General features: G+C 42.4%; 1 protein-coding gene across 1 annotated transcript in view; it reads left to right on the top strand.

Moving 5' to 3' along the window:
* Nucleotides 1-22,899, top strand: part of LOC307192980 (uncharacterized protein C3orf20) — a 60,515-nt gene that overhangs the window by 25,435 nt on the left and 12,181 nt on the right. Inside the window, 2 exon segments of the mRNA XM_079934353.1 lie at nt 411-542; nt 6,191-6,314. Of these exon segments, the coding sequence (XP_079790479.1) occupies nt 411-542; nt 6,191-6,314 (256 nt within the window).

Raw genomic sequence — 22,899 nt, 5'->3', positions numbered from 1 at the left:
CTTTCCTAGTCAGACCTGGTGCCTGGGTGGACCCAGCATCAGATTCAGGGACAGTGTTGGCTTCTGACTCCTATCCAACTCTACCAGAGCCAAAGCTGACTCGCCTGTTGGATCCCTGTGTCTCCTTCACAGTTGGTTACAGGTTTGGGTTGGAAAGGGAAAGGGCAGGGGTAAAGAACCATCATTATTTTTTCTGCTTATCCCTCAGAGAAAAATTGGAATTCTTATGTGTTCTCCCTGAAAACAGGATTCTAGCATAATAACCAGAAAGATCTTACAGCTCTCTTAGGCCCAAGCCAAGAGGGGTTTTGTGTTTTGTGGTTTTCTGTTGTCCCCCCTACCCGGTCAGGAACGGGTAGGTGGGACAACAGAAGCAGGGATCCACTGAGTCCTGGTTTTTTTATCCACAGGTGAATGAGCAAATGAAGCTGATGGTGCTAGGACAGGATTCTATCATGGCCACCTTTACCTCCCTGAATGAGACAGTAACACTCCCCATATCGGCCAACAGCTGTCCACATGTGACATCGCACAATAAACGGGTAAGGCACACAGACCAGTCACCCAGGCCTGACCCCAGAGTGTTTTAACATGGATTGTCACTTTGGAATGCCTTTGTTCTTCCTGCCTCCCCTACCCATACAAGGCCCCACCTCTTTACCTGTCTAATGGACTTGTACTCATCGTTCACTGTCTGACTTTAGTACCACCTTCTCTGTGAAACTTCTATCAAGAGTCTTTCAGGGGCTTCCCTGGTGGCGCAGTGGTTGAGAGTCTGCCTGCCAATGCAGGGGACACAGGTTCGTGCCGCGGTCTGGGAAGATCCCACATGCCACGGAGCGGCTGGGCCCGTGAGCCATGGCCGCTGAGCCTGCGCGTCCGGAGCCTGTGCTCTGCAATGGGAGAGGCCACAACAGTGAGAGGCCCACGTACCGCAAAAAAAAAAGAAACTGTATTGGCTCAATAAACTGAAAAGTCAGTCTGTAGATAGGCAGCATCAGGCATGGCTGGATCCAGGCCCTCAAAGGATTTCATCAGATCTTCCCATCTCTTGGCTCTGCCTTCCTCTTCGTTGGCTCTGTTTCCAAGGAGTTTCTCTTATTATGGTGACAAGATGGTCATGAGCCTCTCCAGGCTTATTGTTCTACCAGCTTTGGTCTCCCCAGGAAAAAGAGGAGTTCTCTTTGCTAAGCACTTCAGTAGAGGTGCCAACACCAACATCATTGGCTCCATCTACTTCCTGCACCTGAAATGTTCTCTGTGGTGAGGTATGTGTGTTGCTCTTACTAGCCAGGCTCGAGTAGTCATGTCCATCCCAGGAGCCGAGGGGTGTGATCAGCCCCAGGTATACCACTCGGGCAAATGATTAGGCAGGAGTGTGTTCCATAAAGGAAAATCACGGTGCTGTTACCAGAAAAGGGAGATATGATGCCGGATAGAGTAACTGCCCATGTATTGATGACCCTCTCCACCACCCCCTTTCCCATCCCAGGTAGAGTCTGCCTGTCCCCTTGCTCAGCCCTCCCAGCAGTGACTCACCTCCATTCCAACACTGCTTTATTTACAAGCCAGCCTTCTCTACCAAAGTGGGAATTCCCTGTGATTCCTACAGGTACTGTTGCCCTGAAGCACAGGGACTGCTTCAAATGAAGCACTTGCTAAGGGGGTAGGTGAGCCAATGTTGGAGTCTGGAAACTCAGTTCTTCATTCACTGGGTCTTTGTGGATCCTACTGTGTGCCTGGTCCAGAGTCAACATTGTGGAAAGAGATGGAGAGGATGAGGGGACAAAGTCCCTGATCCCCGAGGAGTTTATAGTCTGGAAGAGAATAGTTGACATTCACCATGAGACTGGGGTGGCCATGGGCTCCTTGGTGGCACTGACCGCTGGCATTACACACAGGGGATTGGCTCACTCAAGAAGCCTCCTTGGAGTGGGAGCCGGGGGCACCACACCTCCCAGTCTTCCCGGGGCCAGTCCCGGTTTACGCCTATCAGCCCAGGAGTTATTAGTAGCATCCCTCTTTGAAGTGTCCCAGTTTGGCTGATAAATTATAGTCACTCTGAAGGAGGCGTTTGCACTGTGAGGGCATTTGCCACCACATGCCAACAGGCTCGCAGGGCTGACAGAGCCCATAGGAGCAGCCAGCCCCACGTCTCCCCTTTACATGGGGACACGCGAGGCTGGCATTTGTTGGAGACCCATGTTATCTAAACAAGACACAGAGAACACCTGTGTTTTTCCTGGAGGGAAGCGTTGCACCTGCTTTTTTCACTGCTCTTACATTTCAGCAGCATTTCAACTTCATTAGTTCATTAGCTAATTCAATAAACATGTATTAGCGGGCTTCCCTGGTGGCGCAGTGGTCGAGAGTCCGTCTGCCTGCCGATGCAGGGGACACGGGTTCGTGCCCCGGTCCAGGAAGATCCCACATGCCGCGGAGCAGCTGGGCCCGTGAGCCATGGCCGCTGAAGCTGCGCGTCCAGAGCTTGGGCTCTGGAACGGGAGAGGCCACAACAGCGAGAGGCCCGCGTACCGCAAAAAAAAACCCCCAAAAACATGTATTAGCACCTGCCGTGTGCCGGATTGGCTGCTGGGGATGTCGAAGTGAAAGAAGCCTCACTCCCTCTAGTCTCTGAAATACTTTCACTCTAATGGAAGGGGCAAAAGCATCAACACAGGTTTGTGATCCAGCTTGACTGGTGTGGTGTGTGGGAGAGAGGGGCGCTGAGGGAGCTGGTGGGTTCGTTAAAGGGATCTCATTGAGCACCCAGGAAACTCAGATGCCAGTGACTTCAGCCTACATTCCTCATGCCAAAGAGCAAAACAACGCCAGGATTTTGAGTCCATCAGGGCTGAGATGACTGCTGATTGATGAGTCCATTCCGTCAATTTGTATGACAATGAGTCCATTCTGTCAATTTGTATTTTAAAAAATGTGCATTTACTTATCAAAGGCAATAGATAATAGAAAAATTTTTGTTCACATAAAATTGCAGTAATGCTTTGTTTTTCTGGCAACCTCTTGTCTGGTAATCTCTGAAATTTGGAACATGGCTAAGAACCAGGACGTAAGCAGTTGAAGGCCCCCATGAACAGCTGAGAGAAATCACTCTAAGTTCCATGTACCGAACATGTCCTCTTGGCCTAGGAAAGCCCCTCAGTCATTAACATCTTATGTTTTCTTAGCTAAATGCAGCCTTAGAGAGCTAGAATCAGAGGTCCAGAGCTGTGCAGTCCAATATGGTAGCCAGGAGTCACAAATGGCTCTTGAGCACTTGAAATGTGACAATTCCAGGCTGAGATGGCCTGGAAGTGAAAGCACACGCTGCACTTCAAAGACTTAGTGTGAAAAGAGAATGTAGCATTTCTTATTGATCATTTATTTTGATTACATGTTGCAATAATCATATTTTTGATGTATTGGGTTAGATAAATATGTTATTAGAATTAATTTCATCTTCTGAGAATGTTTTTATCTATTTATTTATTTTTGGCTGCGTTGGGGCTTTGTTGCTGCGCTCAGGCTTTCTCTAGTTGTGGTGAGCGGGGGCTACACTTTGTTGCAGTGCACGAGCTTCTCATTGCAGTGGCTTCCCTTGCTGTGGAGCACTGGCTCTAGGCGCGCGGGCTTCAGTAGCTGTGGCTCACGGACTCTAGAGTGCAGGCTCAGTAGTTGTGGCTCACGGGCTCTAGAGTGCAGGCTCAGTAGTTTCTGTGCTCGGGCTTAGTTGTTCCACGACATGTGGGATCTTCCCAGACCAGGGCTCAAACCCGTGTCCCCTACATTGACAGGCGGATTCTTAACCACTGCGCCACCAGGGAAGTTCCCTGAGAATGTTTTTTTGTTTGTTTGTTTGTTTCTTTTTTTGCGGTACGTGGGCCTCTCACTGTTGTGGCCTCTCCCGTTGCAGAGCACAGGCTCCGGACGCACAGGCTCAGCGGCCGTGGCTCACGGGCCCAGCCGCTCCGCGGCATGTGGGATCTTCCCGGACTGGGGCATGAACCCATGTCCCCTGCATCGGCAGGCGGACTCTGAACCGCTGCGCCACCACGGAAGCCTGAGAATGTTTTTAATGTGGCTTCAGGAATGTTCAAAGCCACACATGCAGTTCGCATTATATTTTTAGTGAACAGTGGGGATCTAAAGGTGGAATCCTCATTAAGGGAAGCTTGCAGAGGCTGACAGTGCGGAAGGAGGCTGGAAGTTATCTATTAAAAAGAACATTGTAACTCAAAAAGCATAACCATCTTGGAGACATCTAGCGTAGGGATAAACAGACAAATACATTAAAACAGCTTCTGAAAACCACCGCATTCTAGAGGATAGTTGTTGATGTTGACCAAGGAGACTGACTTGCCCCAGAGCATCCTCGTCTTAACCTCTTCTGTTTGAGAGAGCAGGGTGGTGTACTGTATATTACAACCTTCTGACTAGATAAACAACAACAAATGAAGACTTATTGTGGGTAACAGGATTTCCAAATGTTGACCCTAGCTTCCAGGTTAAACATCTTGGAATATTTTTATGTGAAATCTTGAGGCTGGCAGAGAGCCTCAGCTAGGAGGTGGCCTCAGGCCTTCCCTTTCCTTGCTGGGCCTCAGTTTCCCAATTTGTATAGTGATGTGTAAAGGCCCACCCAGCTATCCCACACTTCTCTCCTGGGACTTTAAAAATCCATTCAACTGCAATCGTGTGTGTGTGTGTGTGTGTGTGTGTGTGTGTGTGTGTGTGTTTGGAGCTGGCTGTCACCCACTCATCAGCAAACCTGTGGCCATCTAGGAAAGCTGAGGGGTGGGAGTAGGGTGGTTTCTTCCCTCACACTCCCTGTCAGTGGAAAACTTGTTAAACCCATCACCCTGGAAGGAACCACCCATCAGAGCGATAGGCAGAATGGCAGTCCCAGCTTTTATAGCCCTGCGGCCAGGCTCCTCTCTAAATTTTCTATCAAGACAGCGCTTTGGAAGCAAGGAAATGCCTCAATTTAAATGCTTTATTAGCCCAGTGCTGCCTCAGATCCTTTTGGGAAGCAAGACTGGGTATAAATTATAAATAAATAAATAAAATTAGCCCAGAGGCAGAGGTTGGGGCCAACAAACAGAAGGATGGTTGAGGCTTTGCTATTAATTGGAGCATCATTTACAGAAGCCCTGCCTACAGGACAAAGAGGGATATGTGGCTGACTTTATCGCTCTTCAGAAAGTCTGTCCACCACTCACCCTGCTCTCTCCACCTGAGGCTTCAATTCTGCAGAGGAAAAATTATTTCACACCTCCTCTGTGTGAAGTGGGAGATATAGACTGCATGGACCCTGCCTTCAGGGCTGACGAAGTTTAGGGATAAAGAAAGTAAAAAGTGACCAGAACCCAGGGCAAGAAGGACAGGAATGAGCAGATGTGCAAGCTCAATGTGGGGAGTGATTGCTGGTAGCTTAGCAAGTCTGTAACGCCTTCCTGAAGAAAAAGTCACACCCTGATTGCCATTAACTTCAGAATCTGAACCTAGTTCCGCCCCGGCAGAGGCAGAGGTTGAACTGCAGGGCGGCCTCACTGTCCCATAGGAGCTCCGGAGCCAGTGTGGCCCTTCGGAGTAATCCTGAACTGAGGCCGGAGGCCTGGGCCTTGGTGCCCATGGGAACCAGTCAATCTGTGTAACCCTGGCCTAGGGCAGTCTCTCAGCAGAGAGTGGCCAGCAGGGTGAAGAGGGTTCTGTGGGTCGTGTGATAGAAGGAGACAGGCAGCAAACGTCCAGAGAGGCGTTTGTCCATCCAGTTATTCATAGCGCAACAAGCATTAATTGAGTGCCTTCTGTGTGATGGGCACTTGGACACAAAGGAGACCAAAACCCGATCCTTGTCCTCTAGGAGCTCAGAGTCTGGCTGGGGAGACAGGCTCCCACGCAACTGATCACTTCACAAAGGGCTAACCTCTGTCTTCAGGCTGCATAGAGAAAGTGGTGAGGGTCCAAGGCAAGGAACAGTTCTGCCCAGCGCAACCAACCTCCCTGGCGGGGGACGTTTGAGGTGGGTTGGGTCAGTGTGTGGGGATTCACTGGGCTGAGGGGAGAGAGGTGGGTCCCAGGCGGGAGCGGCACATCCTCTAAGCCAGGGCTTAGCCTTGTGGTCACTGGGCTGGGCAGACGGCTCCTGGCGGGGCAGGTGACAATGCCCTTCCCCTCGGCCTTTCCCCAGATGACCCGCAGAATCAGCAGCATGGATGAAAAGATGTCTAAGATGAGTCGGGCCCTGGCAGAGATCAAGAGGCGGTTTCAGAAGACAGCGTCCCAGTTCATGAACTCCGTCCTGCTGGCGGCAGGTAAGGAGACTATATAGTACGATTATAAATCTTACTACCTAGCGTTATAAATATTTCTTTGTTTTCCCATCCCCGCCCCCCACTCCTGCTTGGCGTTCCCAGAGGCAGGGAACTCCTGTATGGGGTCATCTTTATGACCAGTGCCCAACATTTAGTAGATGTTTGGTAAGTGAATGAAGAAATGAGAGGCCCTTGGCCAGTCTAGCAGAGAAAGCAAAAGAAAAATAAAACAAAGAACATAGATGGAAATGACTTAAGTCTGGAGGCACAGGGAACAACATGGATGCATAGTGTACCCAGCCTCTACATTGAGTGCATAGTGTACCCAGCCTCTACATTGAGTGCTATAAAGGACACAAAGCTGAATGAAACACAGGCCCGTGGGGGAGGATGGATCAAAGCTGGGTCTTGACAGATGGCCAGAACTGAGATTGATTTGTTCTTCCATTCAGCTAGCACTTACTGATCCACTAGCTGCACTAGGGTGGGAGCACTGGGCCAGACAACGGGAGGCAGCAGACTGCGAGAGTAATGGCCTGGAGGGGGAGCTGTGCAGTCTCACAGCAGGGCATGGCGGCCAGGCCACGCCGGGGAGTGACACCAGTGTCTTCTGTCCAGAGGCTTGTTCACCGTAGAATATCCGGTAAAGGAAGAGGCAGAAATCATTCGGACCAGATTAAGGTCCGGGCCCTATCCTGAGCACGCCACCAAGCTGAGTTTATACTCAGGAGAAATCCTTTTATTACGATCTCAGTCAGCCCGACCCAAATCCTCAATTGGAGAGTCTTCGAAGGAGGAGCCTGTGTTGGCTCCTGTGAGCACCACTCGGAAGAAACCCATCAAGGTCCAGGCCAAGGCCACAGTCACACCCAGGTGGGCTTGGGCCTTCACTTCTTCCAGCTTCTGTGTGTCAGATGCTGAGATGGGTAGTAAACACGCGATGGTGAACAAAACAGATGAGGCCCCTCCCTCTTGGAGTTGAAATTTTAGGGGTGGGGAAAGATAGAAGATAAACATGTGAAGAGCTGAACTATTTTAGTTAGGGATAAGGCTGGGAAGAAAGCAGACCGGGGACATGGGTTAGAGCTGAGGCTGGCAAACTGTGGTCAGGGGCCAAATCTGGCCCCACTGCCTGCCTTTTTTATGCGTGAGCTAAAAGTCGTTTTTATGTTTTTATTTTTTAAAATAAATTTATTTATTTATTTTTGGCTGCATTGGGTCTTCATCGCTGTGCGTGGGCTTTCTCTGGTTGCTGCGAGCGGGGGCTACTCTTCATTGTGGTGAGCGGGCTTCTCATTGTGGTGGCTTCTCTTGTTGCGGAGCATGGGCTCTAGGCGCGCAGGCTTCATTAGCTGTGGCACATGGGCTCAGTAGTCGTGGTTCACGGGCTTTAGAGCGCAGGCTCAGTAGTTGTGGCTCACGGGCTTTAGAGCACAGGCTCAGTAGTTGTGGCTTGCGGGCTCTAGAACGCAGGCTCAGTAGTTGTGTCGCATGGGCTTAGTTGCTCCGTGGCATGCGGGATCTTCCCGGACCAGGGCTCGGACCTGTGTCCGCTGCATTGGCAGGCAGATTCTTAACCACTGCACCACCAGGGAAGCCCATTTTTACATGTTTAAATGCTTGGGAGGAAGAAAATCAAAAGACAGGTTTTTCGTGACATGTGAAATGATATGAAATTCAAATTCAGGATCCATAAGTAATGTTCAATGGGGCACAACCATGCCCACTCGTTTACATGTTGTCTGTAGCTGCTTTCCTGCTAAGATGGAAATTTTGAGTCATTGTGACCAAGACCACCTGGCCTGCAAAGACTAGAGTTTTTACTGTCTGGCCCTTTGTAGAAAATGCTGACTGACCCCAGGCATGGAGAGTGACTGGAAAGTGGGGTGGGATGTGGTACACTCGGTAGACAGTCAGGGAAGCAGTTCTGAAGAGATATTTTAATGGAGGGCTGAAGGATTAGAAATAGGCACAAAGAAGGATCAGGAAGGATCATCAGGCAGAGGACAGAACAAGTACAAATACCTTGAGATAAGAACAAGTTTGGTATGTGTGAGGAAAAGTGAGAAGACCAGTGTGGAGCATTGTGAGGAAGGGGGAAGAGGGATGCAAATTGAGGACAGAAAGGTAGGCAGGAGCTGGATCAGGTAGCCTTGTGAGTGTTATAGAGGAAGCCGTTCTGTACCTGCAAGGCAGGAAGTGACATCATGTGATTCATGAGGTTTTTAGAAAACTGAAAAAAATGATAAGATATATATCTTTTGTGTTTTAACTTAAAAATTTGATAAAATATAGAAAATGAACAAATCCTAAGTTTATATAGCTCAATGTGTATCACAAATTGAACATACCCTATAGGCCCCAAGAAACAGAGCATTATCTGCTCCTTAGACATTCTCTTTTGTCCCCTCCCTATCAATAATCCCACCCTCCTTCCCAACAGGATGATTTCTCACATCATAGATTTATATATTTTTAAACTATTTAAATAGAACTATTCAGTATGTATTCTTTGATGTCTGGCCTCTCTTGCTCAAGGTTACAATGTGAGATTTATCCATGTTGCTGCGTGTGGCGGAACCACTGCTCATTTTCACTGCTATGTAATAAACTATTGTAAGACTAAACTAAAAATTTTTTGCATTCTAATGTTGATGGATATTTGGGTTGGTTACAATTTTGGTAATGACAAATTGTGCTGGTTTTTGTATATGTCCTTATTTCTGGTTGGGATATGCCTGGATGTGAAATTGCTGTCATAGAGTATGTGTATGTTATGCTAGATCCTGTAGTTCTGGTGAGACTCCGTTTTCCAAATGGTGGTTTCAAGTTCCACTCCCACCAGCAGTGTATGAGCATTCCAGTTGCTCCACATCCTCACAGTGCTTGATATTGTCCATCGTTTAAATTACAGCCATTCTATAATGATGAAATGTTTTTTAATTTGCATTGCCCTGGTGACTACAGAGGTTGAGCACCTTTTCGATTGTTCATTGACGTTTTTGGATATTCTCTTTTGCGAAGTGCCTGTTGAATCCTCTTGTCCATTTTTCTACAGGTTGTTTGTCTTTTCTTGATTTATATTTTGGAGTTCTTTATTGTGGATACAAGACTTTTGTCAGTTATACATGTTGCAAATGATTCTCCCACTTCTACTCTGGCAGTGGTATCTATTGATGCACAGAAGTTGCTAAGTTTAATGTCCAGTTTTCAGTCTTTTTGTTTGTAATTAGTTATTTGTAACCTATTTAAGAACTTTCTGTACTCAGACAACATGATGGTGTTCTCCAAAGTTGCCTTCTGTTAGTTTTTTCTTTTAACTTTTGCATTTATATCCATCCTCCACCTGCAAATGATTTCTGTGTATGACATGACGTAGGGGCCAAGTTTTATTTTCCCCCATGTATATACTGAACTGATCCAGCATCACCTATTGAGACGATTGTAATTTTCCCTCAGCTCTTTGGTGCAAACTCTGCCATGAATCAAGGGGCTCTATATGTTTAAATCAAGGGTCGTTTTTCTGGAGTCCCTATTTTGTTCCCTATTTGTTAAAACTTTTACCAACACTTAACAGTCTAGTTGTTATAGCTTTTTTTTTTTTTTTTTTTTTTTTTTTTTGTGGTACGCGGGCCTCTCACTGTTGTGGCCTCTCCCGTTGCGGAGCACAGGCTCCGGACGCGCAGGCTCAGCAGCCATGGCTCACGGGCCCAGCCACTCCGCAGCATGTGGGATCTTCCCGGACCGGGGCACGAACCCGTGTCCCCTGCATCGGCAGGCGGACTCTCAACCACTGCGCCACCAGGGAAACCCTGTTATAGCTTTTTTAAAAAAAACTTTAAAAAATATTTATTTATTTATTTAGGCTGCACAAGGTCTTAGTTGCAGCATGCAGGATCTTTAATTGTGGCATGCAGACTTTCTTAGTTGCAGCATGTGGACTCTTAGTTGTGGCATGTGGACTGTTAGTTGCGGCATGCATGTGAGATCTGGTTCCCCGGGCCCCCTGCATTGGGAATGTGGAGTCTTACCACTGGACCACCAGGAAAGACCCAGTTATTATAGCTTTATAATGAATATTGACATACAGCAGAGTAAGTACTCAGTCTTTGTGTGCTAAGCTGTTTTGCTATTCTTAGCCCTTTACATTTCCATATAATTTTAGAATCATCCTGTAGATTTAAAACATTGTCCTGGGATTTCAATTTGATTGTTAATGTCTTTGTAATATTGGAGTATTTCAGTCCATGAATATGGTATATCTGTTTGTTTATGTTTTCTCTAATTTCTCCATAATATTTTGTGATTTTCAGCATAGAGGTCTTATATGTCTTTCATTAGATTTATTCTATGATATTTTATAGTTTTGGTGCTCTTATAAATTATGTTTTAATTTAATTTTTCTATTTGTTGCTGGTTATAGAAAGGCAATTGATTTTATTTTTAAATTAATTACAGTAAACATTACTCTTTTTTGTGTAAAAGTCTATGAGTTTTGACAAATGCATAGAGTGGTGTAACCTCCACTGTAGCCAAGATACGGAACAGTTTCCCCACCGACCGAAAAAAAAAAAAAAAGAAAAGAAGAAATTCCCTCATGCTACCCCTTTGTAGTCAAACTCTTCCCTCACCTGTAATTCCTACCAACCACTGATCTGTTTTCTGTAGCTATGGTTTTGCATTTTGCAGAATGTCACATAAATGAGATTATATTGTATATAGCCTTTTGAGTCTAGCTACTTTCACATGGCATAAGACATGTGAGATTCATCCATGTTGTTGCATGTATCAATAGTTTCTTTTTTTAGTTAGTTAATTAATTAATTTTGGCTGCGTTGGGTCTTTGTTGCTGCATGCAGGCTTTCCCTAGCTGCAGTGAGCGAGGGCTACTCTCCATTGCAGTGCGAGGACTTCTCATTGTGGTGGCTTCTCTTGTTGCAGAGCACGGGCTCTAGGTACACGGGCTTCAGTAGCTGTGGCACGTGGGCTCTAGGGTGCAGGCTCAGTAGTTGTGGCTCATGGGCTTAGCTGCTCCGCGGCATGTGGGATCTTCCCGTACCAGGGATTGAACCCATGTCCCCTGCACTGGCAGGTGGATTCTCAACCACTGCGCCACCAGGGAAGCCCCTCAATGGTTTCTTTTTATTGCTGAATAGTATTCTGTTTCAGGGAGCCCCAACACCACCCCCACATTTAGAGACCTATTGATACTAGTACGCATGGGATTCAGCATATAGTTGTCTCATGGATAAGGTTTATTACAGTGAAAAGATACATGATAGGATGAGCAAGGGTAAAAGACACAGGTAGAATCTGGATAAATCCATATACAGACTCTCCCATGCGCTCTCCCTCCTGTAACGGGACACACCAAGCGTGCTTCATTCTCTAGCAGTGAAAACTTGCAGTAACATGTGTGATGTTTCTCTCCAGGGGTGTGCATTAGCAACTCAGAGCCCAAGGTTTTTATTGGGTAGCGGTCATGTAGATACTCTCTGCCTAACAAATATCAAAGTTGCAGACTGCCAGAAGGAAAGCAAGTGTTTAGCATAAATCACATTATTTATATAAACAGTGTAGGCACAGTGTAGGAAATGGTTCAAGTGCCAAGTTCCCAGACACCAGCCAGGGGCCAACCTTGTAGGCAGGTCCTTCTAAAGACAGCAGCTTCAGGCCTCCTATGTTAACTCTCTTCTGTATATATTATGTGACATAGGTGGGCAAAAATTTATTTATCCATTTACCCATTGAAAGACATTTAAATTGTCTTCAGTTTTTAGTGATTATCAATATAACTGCTACAAATACTCAAGAACAGGTTTTTATGTGAGCACAGGTTTTCATTTCACTTAGGTGAATTCTTAAGAGTTGGATTGCTCGGTTGCATGTAAATGGTGTGCTTAACTTCATAAGAAACTTCCAAACTGTCTTCCCAAGTCGTTGTACCATTATACATTACCATCAGTAATGTGTCAGGGTTCCAGTTGCTCCAAATATTTGTCAGTACTTGATATTGTCAGCTTTTTTTTCCCCTTAAATTTTAGCCATTCTAATATATGTGTAGTAATATTTCAGTATCATTTTAATTTGAATTTGTCTAATTACTAGTTATGTTGAACATCTTTTCATGGGCTTATTTACTATTCATATATTTGCTTTGCTGAAGTATCTGTTCAAATCTTTTCATATATTTAAATTGGGTTATTTGTATTCTTATTGTTGAGTTTTGAGAGTTCCTTACTCTGGATATAAGTACTTTATCAGAAATGGGACTTTGAAATATTTTTTCCCAGTCTGTGGCTGCACTTTTCATTCTCTTAGTAGTGCTTTTGTGGAGAAAAGTTTATTTTGATGCTGTCCAGTTTATCATATTTTTTTTCTTCTCTGTATTGTGCTTTTGATGTCATGTCTAAAAACTCTTTGCCTAACCCAGTGGTTCTCAACAGAGATGATTTTGACCCCCAAGAGACATTTGAAAATGTTTGGAGACATTTTTAACTGTTATGACTGGGGAGGGGATGCTACTGCTATCTAGTGGGTAGAGGTCAGAGATGCTGCTAAACATCCTGCAATGAACAAAATGATCCCCCCCAGCACACACACACGGCCTAACCCAATGTCACAGAAGTTTTCTTCTAAAAGTTTTATATTTTTATGTTTTACATTTATGTCTGTGATCCATTCTGAGTTAATTTTTGTATAAGGTACAAAGTATGGGTTGAAGTTTATTTATTTATTTATTTTGCATATGGATATCCAATTGTTCCAGCAGCATTTGGGGAAAAGATATCCTTTTCTCTCTTAAGTGCCTTTGCACCTTTATAAAAAGTCAATTGCCCATATTTGTGTAGGTCTCTTTCTGGACTCTCTATTTTGTCAATATGGTGAATTACACTGATTTCAAATGTTGAACCAGTCTTGCATTCCTGGAATGAACTCCACTTGGTCATATGTATTATTCTTTTTCTCTGTTGCTAGATCCAGTTTACTAATATCTTGTTGAGATTTTTTACATCCTTAGTCATGAGGGTTATTGGTCTATAGTGTTTTTTCTTGCAATGTCCTTGTCTGGTTTATTAGCGTAATGTTGGCCTTAAAAATTTCTTGGGAAGTAGTCCCTCCTCTTCTACTTTGTTTTGAATGGATATTATTTTTTTCCTTTAATGTTTAGTAAAATTCACCAGTGAAATGGTCTTGCCTGGAGTTTCCTTTGGTGGAAAGCTTTTTAAAATCAAACTTAATTACTTTAATAAATACAGGACTGTTCAGGTCATCTATTTTTCTTGAGTGAATTTTGATAGTTTGGGTTTTTAAAGGAATTGACCTATTTCATCTAAATTATTGAATTTATGTGCACAGAATTGTCTATAGTATTCCCTTATCATCTTTTTAATGTCTGTAGCGTCTTTTTTTTTTTAACTTACCATCTTCACTATATTTAAGTGTACAGTTCAGTGGCATTAAGTACATTCACATTGTTTATGCAACCATCACCACCATCCACCTCCAAAACGTTTTTCTTTTCTTTTTTTTTTCACACACACACACTGTATTTGATTTTTACAGGAGATAACTAAACTGACACCAAGCATTGTAAATGGATGACCACAACAAAAGCAACAATGATTGCAATTACCAAAGACGAAGCATACTCATACTATGTCATAATATTGATATTCAGTCCAGTAATCCTCCACTGTAACAGCTCTTTTACTTTGCAGTGAAAATTGATTTGTATATTTCTTGCCTCTGAGTCCTTGTGGGATTTTTTTTTATTCAAACAGAAAGTCACAAAAATTATAATCATCCTCATCAGTTCACTCAGTCCCATGTAATTAATTTTTTTTTTCATCTTGATCTTTTGTTAACACTTTTATGAATTCATCAGTTTTCCATTAGAGTTCTGAAAATGCTTCTTCATTCAGTTCAGCAGTATGGTCAGTTACCAGAAACCTGTACTTGTCAGAGTCTTTTCCATGAATTCCTTGAAGATGAAACCCTTTTATAGGAACATTTTTGCATAAGCATCAGAGTACACCCAGAACTGTCTGTAAATGACAAAAGACTTAAAAATGACCACAGTTAAAGATTTGATGAAAGTTCATAATAATGCAATTGACAAGGAAATTTAGTTATTTCTGAGATACACATTTTAAAGTAATTACTAGAATTATGACTTATAACATTATACCAGAATATATAAGACTTTTAGAAATTTCATGTAATGTCTGAAACATTTATATTAACATATTTCCATACAAATAACCCAAAGAAAGTTTAATGTTCGTTGTTTTTTGTTTGTTTGTTTGTTTATACTGCATGTTCTTATTAGTCATCAATTTTATACACATCAGTGTATACATGTCAGTCCCAATCGCCCAATTCGGCACACCACCATCCCCACCCCACCACGGTTTTCCCCCCTTGGTGTCCATACGTTTGTTCTCTACATTTGTGTCTGAACTTCTGCCCTGCAAACCGGTTCATCTGTACCATTTTTCTACATTCCACATACATGCGTTAATATACGATATTTGTTTTTCTCTTTCTGACTTACTTTACTCTGTATGACCGTCCCTGGATACATCCACGTCTCAACAAATGACTCAATTTCATTCCTTTTATGGCTGAGTAATATTCCATTGTACATATGTACCACAACTTCTTTATCCATTCGTCTGTCGATGGGCATTTAGGTTGCTTCCATGACCTGGCTATTGTAAATGGTGCTGCAATGAACATTGGGGTGCATGTGTCCTTTTGAATTATGGTTTTCTCTGTGTATATGCCCAGTAGTGGGATTGCTGGGTCATATGGTAATTCTATTTTTCGTTTTTTAAGGAACCTCTATACTGTTCTCCATAGTGGTTGTATCAATTTACATTCCCACCAACAGTGCAAGAGGGTTCCCTTTTCTCCACACCCTCTCCAGCATTTTTTGTTTGTAGATTTTCTGATGATGCCCATTCTAACTGGTGTGAGGTGATACCTCATTGTAGTTTTGATTTGCATTTCTCTAATAATTATTGATGTTGAGCAGCTTTTTATGTGCTTCTTGGACATCTGTATGTCTTCTTTGGAGAAATGTGTATTTAGGTCTTCTGCCTATTTTTTGATTGGGTTGTTTGTTTCTTTAATATTGAGCTGTGTGAGCTGTTTATATATTTTGGAGATTAATCCTTAGTCTGTTGATTCATTTGCAAATATTTTCTCCCATTCTGAGGGTTGTCTTTTGGTCTTGTTTATGGTTTCCTTTGCTGTGCAAAAGCTTTGAAGTTTCATTGGGTCCCATTTGTTTATTTTTGGTTTTATTTCCATTATGCTAGGAAGTGGATCAAAAAAGATCTTGCTGTGATTTATGTCAAAGAGTGTTCTTCCAATGTTTTCCTCTAAGAGTTTTATAGTGTCTGGTCTTACATTTAGGTCTCAAATCCATTTTGAGTTTATTTTTGTGTATGGTGTTAGGGAGTGTTCTAATTTCATTCTTTTACATATAGCTGCCCAGTTTTCCCAGCACCACTTATTGAGGAGAATGTCTTTTCTTCATTGTATATCTTTGCCTACATTGTCATAGATTAGTTGACCATAGGTGCATGGGTTTATCTCTGGACTTTCTATCTTGTTCCATTGATCTGTGTTTCTGTTTTTGTGCCAGTACCATATTGTCTTGATTACTGTAGCTTTGTAGTATAGTCTGAAGTCAGGGAGTCTGATTCCTCCAGCTCCGTTTTTTTTCTTCAAGACTGCTTTGGCTATTCGGGGTCTTTTGTGTCTCCATACAAATTTTAAGATGATTTGTTCTAGTTCCCTAAAAAATGCCATTGGTAATTTGATAGGGATTGCATTGAATCTGTAGATTGCTTTGGGTAGTATAGTCATTTTCACAATATTGATTCTTCCAATCCAAGAACATGGTATATCTCTCCATCTGTTGGTATCATCTTTAATTTCTTTCATCAGTGTTTTATAGTTTTCTGCATACAGGTCTTTTGTCTCCCTAGGTAGGTTTATTCCTAGGTATTTTATTCTTTTAGTTGCAATGGTAAATGGGACTGTTTCCATAATTTCTCTTTCAGATTTTTCATCATTAGTGTATAGGAATGCAAGAGATTTCTGTGCATTAATTTTGTATCCTGCAACTTTACCAAATTCAATGATTAGCTCTAGTAGTTTTCTGGTGGCATTTTTAGGATTCTCTATGTATAGTATCATATCTTCTGCAAACAGTGACAGTTTTACTTCTTCTTTTCCAATTTGTATTCCTTTTATTTCTTTTTCTTCTCTGATTGCCGTGGCTAGGACTTCCAAAACTATGTTGAATAATAGTGGTGAGAGTGGACATCCTTGTCTCGTTCCTGATCTTAGAGGAAATGCTTTCAGTTTTTCACCAGTGAGAATGATGTTTGCTGTGGGTTTGTCATATGGCCTTTATTATGTTGAGGTAGGTTCCCTCTATGCCCACTTTCTGGAGAGTTTTTATCATAAATGGATGTTGAATTTTGTCAAAAGCTTTTCCTGCATCTATTGAGATGATCATATGGTATTTCTTCTTCTATTTGTTAATATGGTGTATCACATTGATTGATTTGCATATATTGAAGAATCCTTGCATCCCTGGGATAAATCCCACTTGATCGTGGTGTATGATCCTTTTAATGTGTTGTTGGATTCTGTTTGCTAGTATTTTGTTGAGGATTTTTGCATCTGTATTCATCAGTGATATTGGTCTGTAATTTTCTTTTTTTGTAGTATCTTTGTCTGGTTTTGGTATCAGGGTGATGGTGGTCTCATAGAATGAGTTTGGGAGTGTTCCTTCCTCTGCAATTTTTTGGAAGAGTTTGAGAAGGATGGTGTTAGCTCTTCTCTAAATGTTTGATAGAGTTCACCTGTGAAGCCATCTGGTCCTGGACTTTCGTTTGTTGGAAGATTTTTAATCACAGTTTCAATTTCATTACTTGTGATTGGTCTGTTCATATTTTCTATTTTTTCCTGGTTCTGTCTTGGAAGGTTATACCTTTCTAAGAATTTGTCCATTTCTTCCAGGTTGTCCATTTTATTGGCATAGAGTTGCTTGGAGTAGTCTCTTAGGATGCTTTGTATTTCTGCAGTGTCTGTTGTAACTTCTCCTTTTTCATTTCTAATTTTATTGATTTGAGTCCTCTCCCTTTTTTTCTTGATGAGTTTGGCTAATGATTTATAAATTTTGTTTATCTTCTCCAAGAACCATCTTTTAGTTTTATTGATCTTTGCTATTGTTTTCTTTGTTTCTATTTAATTTATTTCTGCTCTGATCTTGATGATTTCTTTCCTTCTGCTAACTTTGGGTTTTGTTTGTTGTTCTTTCTCTAGTTCCTTTAGGTGTAAGGTTAGATTGTTTACTTGAGATTTTTCTTGTTTCTTGAAGTAGGCTTGTATAGCTATAAACTTCCCTCTTAGAACTGCTTTTGCTGCATCACATAAGTTTTGGATCATCGTGTTTTCATTGTCATTTGTCTCTAGTTATTTTTTGATTTCCTCTTTGATTTCGTCAGTGATCTCTTGGTTATTTAGAAACGTATTGTTTAGCCTTCATGTGTTTGTGTTTTTTACATTTTTTTCCCTGTAATTCATTTCTAATCTCATAGCGTTGTGGTCAGAAAAGATGCTTGATATGATTTCAATTTTCTTAAATTTACTGACACTTTATTTGTGACCCAAGATGTGATCGATCCTGGAGAATGTTCCGTGCACACTTGAGAAGAAAGTGTAATCTGCTGTTTTTGGATGGAATGTCCTATAAATATCAATTAAATCTATCTTGTCTGTTGTGTCATTTAAAACTTGTGTTTCCTTATTAATTTTCTGTTTGGATGATCTGTCCATTGGTGTAAGTGAGGTGTTAAAGTCCCCCACTATTATTGTGTTACTGTCAATTTCCTCTTTTATAGCTGTTAGCAGTTGCCTTATGTATTGAGGTGCTCCTATGTTGGGTGCATATGTATGTATGTATTTATTTATTTATTTATTTTATTTATTATTTTTTTTGTGGTACGCGGGCCTCTCACTGTTGTGGCCTCTCCCGTTGCGCAGCACAGGCTCCAGACGCGCAGGCTCAGCGGCCATGGCCCACGGGCCCAGCCGTTCCGTGGCATGTGGGATCTTCCCGGACCGGGGCAGGAACCCGTGTCCCCTGCATCAGCAGGCGGGCTCTCAACCACTGCGCCACCAGGGAAGCCTGTGCATATGTATTTATAATTGTTACATCTTCTTCTTGGATTGATCCCTTGATCATTATGTAGTGTCCTTCCTTGTCTCTTGTAATATTCTTTATTTTAAAGTCTATTTTATCTGATATGAGTATAGCTACTCCAGCTTTCTTTTGATTTCCATTTGCATGGAATATCTTTTTCCATCCCCTCACTTTCAGTCTGTATGTGTCCCTAGGTCTGAAGTGGGTCTTTTGTAGACAGCATATATATGGGTCTTGTTTTTGTATCCATTCAGCAAGCCTGTGTATTTTGGTTGGAGCATTTAATCCATTCATATTTAAAGTTATCATCGATATGTATGTTCCTATTACCATTTTCTTAATTGTTATGGGTTTGTTTTTGTAGGTCCTTTTCTTCTCTTGTGTTTCCCACTTAGAGAAGTTCCTTTAGCGTTTGTTGTAGAGGTGGTTTGGTGGTGCTGAATTCTCTTAGCTTTTGCTTGTCTGTAAAGCTTTTGATTTCTCCCTCAATCTGAATGAGATCCTTGTTTCGTAGAGTAATCTTGGTTGTACGTTCTTCCCTTTCATCACTTTAAGTATATCATGCCACTCCCTTCTGGCTTATAGAGTTTCTGCTGAGAAATCAGCTGTTATGCTTATGTGAGTTCCCTTGTATGTCATTTGTCGCTTTTCCCTTGCTGCTTTCAATAATTTTTCTTTGTCTTTAATTTTTGCCAGTTTGATTACTATGTGTCTCAGCATGTTTCTCCTTGGGTTTATCCTCTATGGGACTCGCTACGCTTCCTGGACTTGGGTGGCTATTTCCTTTCCCATGTTAGGGAAGTTTATGACTATAATCTCTTCAAATACTTTCTCTGGTCCTTTCTCTCTGTCTTCTCCTGGGACCCCTATAATGCGAATGTTGTTACATTTAATGTTGTCCCAGAGGTCTCTTAGGCTGTCTTCATTTCTTTTCATTCTATTTTCTTTATTCTGTTCCACAGCAGTGAATTCCACCATTCTGTCTTCCAGGTCACTTATCCGTTCTGCCTGAGTTATTCTGCTATTGCTTCCTTCTAGTGTAGTTTTCATTTCAGTTATTGTATTCATCTCTGTTTGTTTGTTCTTTCATTCTTCTAGGTCTTTGTCAAACATTTCTTGCATCTTCTCCATCTTTGCCTCCATTCTTTTTCCGAGGTCCTGGATCATCTTCACTATCACTCTTCTGAATTCTTTTTCTGAAAGGTTGCCTATCTCCAGTTCACTTAGTTGTTTTTCTGGGGGTTTATCTTGTTCCTTCATCTGGTACATAGCCCTCTACCTTTTCATCTTGTCTATCTTTCTGTGAATGTGGGATTTTTTTCCACAGACTGCAGGATTGTAGTTCTTCTTGTTTCTGCTGTCTGTCCTCTGGTGGATGAGGCTATCTAAGAGTCTTGATGGTAGGGACTGGTGGTGGGTAGAGCTGAGTGTTGCTCTGGTGGGCAGAGCTCAGTAAAACTTTAATCTACTTGATTGCTGATGGGTGGGGCTGGGTTCCCTCCCTGTTGGTTTTTTGGCCTGAGGCAACCCAATACTGGAGCCTACCTGGGCTCTTTGCTGGGGCTAATGGCAGACTCTGGGAGGGCTCACACCAAGGAGTACTTCCCAGAACTCCTGCTGCCAGTGTCCTTGTCCCCACGGTGAGCCACAGCCACCCCCCCGCCTCTGCAGGAGACCCTCCAACACTAGCAAGTAGGTCTGTTTCAGTCTCCCTTGGGGTCACTGCTCCTTCCCTTGGGTCCACTACTTTGTGTGTGCCCTCCAGGAGTGGAGTCTCTGTTTCCCCCAGTCCTGTCAAATCAATTCCCACTAGGCTTCAAAGTCTGATTCTCTAGGAATTCCTCCTCCCGTTGCCGGACCCCCAGGTTGGGAAGCCTGACGTGGGGCTCAGAACCTTCACTCCCGTGGGTGGACTTCTGTGGTATAAGTGTTCTCCAGTCTGTGAGTCACCCACCCACCAGTTATGGGATTTGATTTTACTGTGATTGCGCCCCTCCTACCATCTTATTGTGGCTTCTCCTTTGTCTTTGGATGTGGGTATCTTTTTTGGTGAGTTCCAGTGTCTTCCTGTTGATTGTCCAGAAGCTAGTTGTGATTCTGATGTGCTCACAAGTGGGAGTGAGAGCATGTCCTTCTACTCTGCCATCTTGATTCCTCCCCTCCTTCTTTTTTTTTTAAAGATTTATTATTTATTTATTTATTTAATTTATTTTTGGCTGCGTCGGATCTTAGTTGCGGCACACAGGATCTTCTTTGAGGCATGTGAGATCTTTCATTGTGGCGCACAGGCTTCTCTCTAGTGGGGTGTGTGGGTTTTCTCTTCTCTAGTTGTGGCGTGCAAGCTCCAGGGTGCGTGGGCTCTGTAGTTTGCGGCACGCCGCCTCTAGTTGAGGCATGCGAGCTCAGTAGTTTTGGCACGTGGGTTTAGTTGCCCCACGGAATGTGGGATCTTAGTTCCCTGACCAGGGATCGAACCCATGCCCCCTGCATTGGAAGGCAGATTCTTTACCACTGGACCACCAGGGAAGTCCCTGTCCATAGGGTCTTTAGTGATATTCCCTATTTTATTTATGATATTGGTAATTTATGTCTTCTCATTTTTCTTGGTCAGTCTGGTTACAGTTTTATCAATTTTATTGATCTTTTCAAAGAATCACTTTTTGGTTTCATTGATTTTTCTCTATTGTTTTTCTGTTTTCAATTCCACTGATTTCTGCTCTTTATCTTCCTTCTGCTTGTTTTGTGTTTAATTTGCTCTTTTTCTAGTTCCTTAAGTTGTGACTTAGATTATTGGTTTGAGGCCTTATATTTTTAACGCATAAGTATTTAATTTTGTAAATGTCTCTCTAAGCACTGCTTTGCCTACACCCCACAAATTTTGGTATGTTGGATTTTCGTTTTTATTCAGTTTAAAATATTTTCTAATTTCCCTGTGTTTCATCTTTGACCCAGGTTGTTTGGAAGTCTGGTATTTAATTTCCAAATATTTGAGGATTTTCCAGATGTCTTTCTGTTACCGATTTTTGGTTTATTTCTGGTATAGTCTGAGAATGTAGTTTGTTTGCTTTCCATTGTTTTAAATTTATTAAAGTTTGCTTTATGACCCCAAATATAATCTGTTTTGGTGATTGCTGTTTGTGCACTTGAAAAGAATATATGTCTGTATTCATGGTCTGGATGGGTGGAGTCTTCAACAAATGTCAATGAAGTCAAATTGGTTGATATTGTCGTGAAAGTCTTATATATCCTTGTTGATCTTCTGTCTTGTTCTGTTGAGTAGTAGGAATGGAATGTTGATGTCTCCAAATACAATTATGGATTTGTCTATTTTACCTTAATTCTATATCAATTTTTTGCTTCATACATCTCAGATCTATGTTGTTGGGTACAGCACATTTAACTCTTTTGTCATTATGTAACGTCTCTCTTGATACCTGATAATTATGTTCTGAAGTCTAATTTGTCTAATGATAATATACCCAATTCAGCTTTCTTTTGATTAGTGTTTGCTTGATACAACTATTCCATTATTTTACTTTTTTTTTTTTTTGACGTGGACCATTTTTAAACTCCTGATTGAATTTGTTACAATATTGCTTCTTTTTTTTTTTTTATGTTTTGGTTTTTTGGCCACGAGGCATGTGGGACCTTAGCTCCCCGATCAGGGATTGAACCCACACTCCCTGAATTAGAAGGGAAACTCTTAACCACAGGACCATCAAGGAAGTCCCCATTATTTTATTTTTAATCATCTATATCATTATATTTAAAGTGGGTTTCTGGTAAACAGCATATAGTTAGGTCTTGGTTTTTTGTTTAGTCTGACACTGTCTTTTTTTTTTTTTCTTTTATTAATCTTTTGGCTGTGCTGTGTGGCATGTGGAATCTTAGTTCCCTGACCAGGGATCGAACCCGCTCCCCTTGCATTGGAAATGCAGTGTCTTAACGACTGGACTGCCAGGGAGGTCCCTGACACTGTCTTTTTTTTTTTCTGTGTGTGGTACGTGGGCCTGTCACTGTTGTAGCCTCTCCCATTGTGGAGCACAGGCTCCGGACGTGCAGGCTCAGTGGACATGGCTCACGGGCCCAGCTGCTCCGCAGCATGTGGGATCTTCCTGGACCGGGGCACAAACCCACATCCCCTGCATTGGCAGGCAGATTCTTAACTACTGCGCCACCAGGGAAGCCCTGACACTGTCTTTTAATTGGCATATTTAGACCATTTACATTTAATATAACTGTTGATATAGTTTGTCTGCTATTTTATTATTTTTCTGTTTGTATCCTTTGCTTTTTTATTTCCCTCTGTCCCCTTTCCTGCTTTCTTTTGTATTGTTTGAATATTTTTAGTTTATC

Source organism: Stenella coeruleoalba, assembly GCF_951394435.1.
Source record: "Stenella coeruleoalba genome assembly, chromosome: 10".
In the NCBI taxonomy this organism is placed as follows: domain Eukaryota; kingdom Metazoa; phylum Chordata; class Mammalia; order Artiodactyla; family Delphinidae; genus Stenella; species Stenella coeruleoalba.
Note: the sequence above shows the minus strand (reverse complement) of the source record. Positions and strands in the feature narration are given on the sequence as shown.